The following is an 8,220-nucleotide window of genomic DNA, read 5'->3' on the forward strand; positions in this document are numbered from 1 at the left end:
AATAAATTAATCTAGTATGGATAGGGAAATGTCATTAATGTGTTAGTGATTTTATACATGGAAATTTTATCCCTATTAAACGTCTTTTTGACAAATTTGGCGCCTAATTCAGGTGTCTAACAAGCGTTTTAGGGTGTCTCTGATAAGAAAGGGAAGAGTTCTGCAGTCCACAGCATTACTTCATTTGTTACCTTGAGGGAAGAAGCTGAAGCCTTGATGGCACCGACTGACCAACGCTTATTTCTAGATACCTAAAAATTTTTATTTTTTTTTAAAGCATGTTTCGGAGAAATGGAACGAGCTGGATAATTACTTATATCACGCTTGATGTTAATTCACAGGAACAATTTTACGCGATGTTAGTATTCAAAGAAAGAACGCTTTTAGGCTCGCAGATCTTTCCGTGTTAGTCATATGCATATAATAAGTCTAAAATTCATTCTTAAAGCTGTATTACACTTGCATGTGTCGCAACCCATCACAGCAAGGGCTTGACTCGAGAAGTAGCATTGTAGCACTCGATGTAGCATTGTTCTTCACTGATTTTACTATACGGAAGATTCCTGTTTGCAGATGTTCGTTTCATTTTCCAGAGGTGTTATTTAATGTATTGTAAAACATGTTTGCTACTTTTGGCATCGTAGTGAAGCTTACGTCAAAAAAATAACCTGAACAGAGGAAAAGTTCAAAGAAATTATAAGGTGCGTACGCTCTCCTAAATAATTGATGGCTTCAAAGAATGCAATCACACCATATTAATGATTGGCTAAGGCCGCTAAGCCATCGGTAATTCCAATTTTTGATTGGCTAATTCAAACACCTCAGATACCCCAAAAGTGTTGCAGGCGAAGCTGCGTTTGTTTTAGTTTGTGCCCTTCGCAAGGATTTGTTAATTTCGCAGGGATTTATTAAATATGAAGGGTGTATTAATTTTGCAATGAATCATTAACTTTTTAAGTATTTATTAATTTTGCATGAATTTATTAACTTTGCTAGGATTTATTAATTTTGCAAGAATTTATTATCTTGGCAAGGATTTATTCACTTTTCAAGGATTTATTAATATGCAAGAATTTATTAATTGTGCAAGAATTTATTAATTGTGCAAAAATTTATTTATTTAGTAAGAATTTATTAAATTTGCATAAATTGGTAATTTTGCAAAAATTTATTAATTCTGCAAGGAATCATTGATTTTCTAAGGATTTATTAGTTTAGCAAGGATTCACTTATTTTGCAATAATTTATTAATTTTACTAGGAATTATCATTTTTGCAATGAATTATTATTGATGCAATTTATTTATTCTGCAATGATATATTAAATTTGCAATGATTTGTTAATTTTGCAAGAATTTATTAATTAGGCAAGGATTTATCAACTTTGCAAGGATTTATTAATTTTGCTGGGATTAATTAATTTCACCAGGATTTATTAATAATGCAAGGATTTGTTATCTTGCAAGCATTTATTACTTTTGCACGTATCTATTACCTTTGCAAATATGTATCAATTTTTCGAGATTATATTCATTTTGCAAGGATTTCTTAATTATGCGAGGATTTCTTAATTTTGCAAGGATTTATTAATTATGCAAGGATTTACTAATTTTGCAAGGATACATTAATCATACAAGCTTATATTAACTATGCAAGGATTTATTAATTTTACAAGGATTGATTAATTTTGCAAATTATTATTAATTTTGCAAGGATATAATAATTTTGGATATAATACAATTATTTTGCAAGAGTTTATTAATTTTACAAGGATTGCCTAATTTTGCAAAGATTGCTTAATTGTGCAAGGATTTAATATATATGTGAAGATTTATTAATTTGGCATGGATTTATTATTCATTTGAACATGCATTAATTTTGTAAGGATTTTTTTAATTTTGAAGGTATGTATTAGTTTTGTAATGATTTTTTAATTATGCAAGGATTTATTAATTACGCAAGGATTTAATAATATATAAATAATTTGCTAAGTTTGCAATAATTTTTTATTTATGCAAAGAGTTATTATTGTTCAAGGATTCAATAATTTTGTAAGGAATCATTAATCCTGCATGGATTTATTAATTTTGAAATAATTTATTAAATCTGCAAGGATTTATTAATTTTGTCAGTACTTATTATTTTGCAAGAATTTATTAATTTTGCAAGGATTTATTAATTATGCAAGGGTTAATCAATTTTGCAAGAATTTGTTAATTTTGAGAGGATTTAGTACTTTATCATCTTAAATACAACTAAACACTCAAGGGCTCACTCATGTCAACATATGAAGGTGGTAATTATTTATTCTTGACTCATATAGGAGTACATAGCCACGAAAAATAACACTAGAAAACGTGATTACAAAAAAAATCATAGTGGGTAACATTATAAGTTAATAATCTTCGCAGGCAACATATATAATTATAATTAACAATGACAGTATTATGATCAGAGAGCGGAGTCGCTGACACTAATCACTCCTAATAAACCAGGTAGGGATCAATACTGTTAAAAGCCTCGCACTAAAAATTAATTAAATAACAATACAAAACTGGGTACAGTCGAAAACAACAAGTAAACGAGAATCCACAGAAAAAAGGTTAAAGTTAAGAAATCTTAATGCCGATGACAACCCAGCAGACAAGTCACAAATGATTGTACAATAGACCAAGTGTAGCAAACAATTAAATTTATAGCAAAATAAATGTAAACAAATAAATTCTGCCATCTAATATTAATTTCAGCAAAGTAAATCTACACAACAAAATTTTTAGTAGGATTGTTTAAGGTACAAGTTGCATTGAGTTTCAGTTTAAATATATATAGGGCCACGAAATTCCTCAAGATATACGGAAAAAATTGGAAATGCAATTCTATCGATCACCGATATATATACCCGGATTCGGAATGCTCACTCACGACTGAATGTGGTTGATGAGAGAGTATATTTTCCGTACGGTGACTCTTTCCTTGATGCTCTGCTATCCTATTGTCAGCTTCGTACAAACAGTAATGTATATGCTGTATATTCAGTGGTTATAGTATGCGCAGCCTGTTATGAAAATTATGAATTAAGGGAGATGTCCTTTGGACTGAATATATATTCTATTCACACCTGAATAATGTGCCGGTCTTGGTATTAACGATTAATAATGTACGCGGATTGACAGAAAGGAGATATATCTTGAACACATTAACATCTAATTATATCGAAATTGCTTCACACACATAGACAAAGAATATGATGTAGCAAGGGATAATTTTACGACATCACCATGAACAAAAATGGTATAACTGCTATAATTTGAATTCATTACTTATGATAAAGATTGTGTATAAGAAATCAACGTATCGCGCATACATCACTCATGAATTTAAGGTGCTTAGTAAGAAAGCTGAAACTGATTCGTGAGCCACATAGTCTCATGTTCTATTCCTTTAGTAATTTGACATCTTACCACGGTAATTTTAATGCCAATCTTTCATAGAATTTATTTAACAGCGAAACTTGCAGTCAATATTAATGTTCACTTCTAATTTGCATGAATTATATAAGAATTTTTAACTTTTGTCATATTTCATTAAGCATGCAGTTATCCTTGATAACATGAAATTTGTTAAATGTTTCTTTCCAAATATATTATTATAAATGATTTTACCATTACTACTCAGTTTCTGAATTAAGCGGATGAATAATTGATATTTCTCGACGGATTAAAAAATGCGACGTGTAAGCTTTACAGACTTTGGAAACATTATTCAAACATACTCGTGACGTATGAATGTCAGAGTCTGTAAAACTGCTATGCCTTTCGTCAATGGAAATGAATTCTTCCAGTTCTACGAGAGTACCTAGGGTATTTGGCAAAGGTAAGGCTTCAACATGTCACAAAACTCGTCGCCGAGTTTGTTTACATTTTGGTTTGTGTACACGAGGAGACAGTCGGCCGTGCCAAAGGGGCGTGGAGGAAAACCTTGCTTGTCGGGCTGCGGGAACAGGATTGGTGGCATGTAAGGAATAAGCGTTTGGAAAACTCCGTAGTCCGAAGCTACCACTGTGCTGCCGTCACTCCACTGGAAAGCGTTTGTGGTACCGATGCGGGTAGCCCCCACCCACACGTCCGACTGACCTGAGACGGTGTATAGTTGCTTGGTCAGTAAAACTTTTTAAATTAGAAAGAGAATCAGAGAGTAAATGTATCAAAAAGAGATTCAGAGAATAAATGAGGAATAATGTAGAAGGGCGTTTGAAAACGAAGCAATTTGATCGTGTTACGGATGAAGTTTCGGGAATCGTTGCTTTCATTAAGTGTGAGTAACAATGTTGCTAATTTAATCGAGAAAATTTGCCATCGAAATCGTGAAAAAAATTCTTCATAGCAAAATTTTAAACCACAGTTCTAACTTTGTTATGTTAGAGAATAGTTAAAATTTAAATCTACCGTCAGTTATCAAATTTCAAAAATAGCAGCTTTACCGTTTTGAGTTTTTTGACCTTGAAGGTTTAGGATTATTTTTCAGGGTTTATTCGATCATTCATGTTTTACAATAGATCCGATTTGTTGAGGAGGGCTATAGGCACTGCTCTACAAAATACAATTGTTCAAACTCGTTGTGTAAAAACTACTTCTACTACTACTACTCAGCATCACGCTCCTATTAACTATTATTTAATGATATATGAGGAATAATGTCACTCGTTTGCTTGAATCGCAAATTCACAAAAAACTTATAAGCAAAGAAAACTCCACAAAAATTCATAGTAGTTACACTACTGAATAATAGACTTCTGAATAATACGCTTTCATAAAACACTCGTCAAAACCAACTTTCTATTTCAAGAGGACAAATTCCAGTGACTGGCATCTATCGTGAGAAATTTTCTTTCCCTTGCGGTTTCTGTGCAATTTTTGGTTTTTCATTTCAAAGTAGACCTACCCAAGCTACTAATTATCATCGTATATTCTACGAAACGTTGTTGAATTCAATTATTTCAATTCTACTAGTCCTTCTTCTCGAAAAGCTTCATTTGAAATTGATAAAATTAAACTGACGACGGTCTTGAATTTATTCCTTAACAGGAAAATTGTTGCCCGGCTGTGGAAGCGGGCGAGTAAGAAGGACCCACTTTGTGGCTCTAGCAACCGTGTTGTAAATTTTTTAATTGGTTTAATGAAAGAATAAAACAGAGGTGAATATAAAGTACACAGGATTATGGGTTGTCCGTTGGCAGCTGAGGGGTTACACTGTAGACAAAGTTGAAGAATGAATTTTAAAGATTTAAATATACAGATGTGTTTTAGAGTAGGAATTAAGAAGTATTAAAATGAGCATGAGAGGGGTAAGCAGTAACTGTAAAAAAAATAATAAACCTTATCAATAAACAGGCCATGAAATGTTGAATGCATAAAATAGTATCCTTCATAAAAATAAATAGCATGCAGCAATAATAAGTTCAATTTAGTGATGATCACGTCAAAGAAATGAAGGCAATAGTTAACGGGACAAAATCCAAGATATTTAGGCATGTTACAAATTAATGCGATATCCACAATTATATAGGAATTAAATAAACCATAAATATATATAAATAAACGTTTGTTTGAAATCAAGTGAATGAAAAACAATTCATGAGAACCAATATTACTAAATGATGCATTAAGTATTGAAATAGTTCAGCTTGCATTATGGGCAACTGTGATAATTACAGCTGACAGACTGGAGTGACAGTTAACAGGCAGGGAATAAATTTACATCGTCAAAGAAGTTTTGTTAAATAGTAAAATATTCTAACTTAAAACCAATAATACTCATTGGCAATTAATGTATCAAACTATTCGCACCTTATATTTTGCTAACTAAAAATCCTAACCTACGCACTCGTCTAAGTGTTAGGTCCTCATAAGGCAAGCCACCAACACAAAGTAGACAGGTTGTTAGAGGATACTGAGGGCAACAAGTCCTAAAACCCGCATATTAAGAATAAGAAAATCAATTGGTGTTGGAAATGAAAAATATAAGCGTTTGTTTGGCCTCAGAAAATATAAGCGTTTGTTTGGCCTCAGAAAATATAAGCGTTTGTTTGGCCTCCGTTTGTTTAGCCTCAGAAGTACAGAAGTCCCAGCTCGCATTGATATATGCCGGTCAACCAAGCCTTAATTTGGCTCGTGAGTTCTCAAAATGAGCCGTTTTGCAAAGCTGAAAGGAAGCTGATACGAAAGTTAATTTTTAATTACAGCACATATTCCGAGATTTATTAGAAGTGCAAGATATTCTGCTGTGGTGGGAAATTAAAATTCAAAATGAACTTAGAGCGCGAATAACGGCTGGACGACGGTATGAGCTCACCCTTGGACTGGAGGTAGGATACGAGGGCGGGGTAGTTGGTGGGCTTGATGTAGAGGTCCCCAGTGGGCCACATGCTCTGGCACATTTTGCGGGCGAGGCCATGCGACAGGACGGGGAACCACCAGAAGCTGGGGCTGTACACGCAGCCCACGTTCGTCACGTTGAGAAAGGGTTGGGGGCAACAGTTGCCGTTCATTGAGCAGTCCAGCAGCGCAGCAGCTGCGGCCACAGAAAATTCCAAGTTTGATTTTGACATTAAGTGAACTCATATATTTCATTGTCAGCAACCAACAATTTTCAGTCAGATTCAAAATCTGCTCACATCCATACATCTGTTACTCACGTTCTTAAGATGTGTTCTTGGTTTAAGAACTCACGTTCTTAAACCAATATTCAGGTATTATATCAAAACGTTGCTGCAGCTGGTGGTTGAGGGACCTGAACTGTCGTCACCTTCTTATCGAAGTGTGTACTGTGGTTGTGATGTAGGCCTATTACATTCAACTTTAATAGGAAAATAGTTTTGGGAGCAACGGTAGCCGTTGACGTCGCTGTAGTTTTTGTGAGGTGTGGTAGAGTTTTGATCACTCACCTTCATCGAAAAGCGGCTTGGAGGTAGTATAGCAAAGGTGGTCGCAGTTGCCGTCGCAGTTGGTGGAGTGAGGTGTAGTAGAATTTTGATCACTCACCTTTATCGAAAGAACTGTGAGCCATATTAAGGCATGATTTCCATCCAAAATAGGTGAAATTCTAAAATCCTCAAGTCCAAACCCCCAGAGCTGGCACCAAGGATCTTGAAATCGCTCACTGACACAGTCACGTCGCACTGCTCAGCTTGGAGGTTCAAAGCATAGTGGGACGGATGGGAAATGAGGCAATTAGGAACGATGACTTAGCCGCGGCCTTTGGTAACCCTAATGGGAAAGTTGCCTACTCTATTCCAGCGTACGCTGTTGCGCCCCACGCACAACTGTATTCGTCAGCCAGCGAAGGCCGCAACCGTGCAGGAATATCATCTTTGTACATTAATTATACCAGAGATGATAATCTTCTAGTACTTGGATTAAAGGATTTTAGAATCTCGCTTATTATAATAAGAGAACCTTGCCTTTTAATAACGCGTATATATAGTTCTTATCTACTTAAAATTGTTTAGCCATAGGTTTTGATGCTCCTGAGTTCATTTTTTTCGGAACTTAAGTTAAAATCTCTTTTTTGTAAACTTAACTTTTGTGTATCGATTGTACATGTACTCAATAAGCGGGTCACGTAGCTGGTATTCAATAAATTGTTCTACGATAGAGCTGGTATTCCCTAGCAACAATTCTACAATGGGCCCATGAGGGGCCCATGCGACAATGTGGATATGAGGTGGCATTACGGTTTCAACATATTGGGCCAACATTACTTGGAGGTAGTGTAGCAGCGGTGGAAGCCGTTACCGCCGCAGTGGTGTAGTGAGGTGTAGTAGAGTTTTGATCACTCACCTTTATCGAAGAGTGGTTTGGAGGTAGTGTAGCAGCGGTGGTAACCGTTGCCGTCGCTGATGTTGTAGTGAGGTGTAGTAGAGTTTTGATCACCCACCTTTATCGAAGAGCGGCTTGGAGGTAGTGTAGCAGCGGTGGTAGCCGTTGCCGTCGCTGTTGTTGTAGTAGGGCGTGATGGAGGCGTTGGTTACGATGCAATCTCGCGAAGTCGTCAGACAAAACGTAGAATTTTCTTGACGTGAGGCCACCGCGGCACACCTGACGATCGTCATGTTAGGATACGTGGTGTTGACCACGTACCCTGCTAGGTCCGAGGCCTGGAGTTCCACTTTGTAGGCAAGTACCGAGCCCAGCATGACACCTCCAGCGCCACCAAAGCACAT

The 8,220-nt window shown here is 35.6% G+C and overlaps 1 protein-coding gene across 1 annotated transcript; it reads right to left on the reverse strand.

Annotated features, from left to right (window-relative positions):
• Positions 1-3,610: 3,610 nt before the first annotated feature.
• Positions 3,611-8,220, reverse strand: LOC108667995. The gene is made up of 3 exons (XM_018155116.2): positions 7,935-8,220; positions 6,351-6,569; positions 3,611-4,132 (listed from the first exon to the last, which is right to left on the reverse strand). The coding sequence occupies exons 1-3, from the start codon at positions 8,218-8,220 to the stop codon at positions 3,855-3,857; spliced, it is 783 nt and encodes a 260-aa protein (XP_018010605.1). The 3' UTR covers positions 3,611-3,854.

This window comes from Hyalella azteca, unplaced genomic scaffold, assembly GCF_000764305.2.
Source record: "Hyalella azteca isolate HAZT.00-mixed unplaced genomic scaffold, Hazt_2.0.2 contig7584, whole genome shotgun sequence".
NCBI lineage: Eukaryota > Metazoa > Arthropoda > Malacostraca > Amphipoda > Hyalellidae > Hyalella > Hyalella azteca.

Excerpts from the sequence above, each read along its gene's own strand:
- LOC108667995 (XM_018155116.2), bottom strand. The coding sequence starts at position 8,220 with ATGTGCTTTGGTGGCGCTGGAGGTGTCATGCTGGGCTCGGTACTTGCC. Across the intron at positions 6,570-7,934 it reads CAAGCCGCTCTTCGATAAAG|CTGCTGCGCTGCTGGACTGC; the intron begins GTGGGTGATCAA and ends CTGTGGCCGCAG. Across the intron at positions 4,133-6,350 it reads ATCCTACCTCCAGTCCAAGG|GTCAGTCGGACGTGTGGGTG; the intron begins GTGAGCTCATAC and ends ACACCGTCTCAG.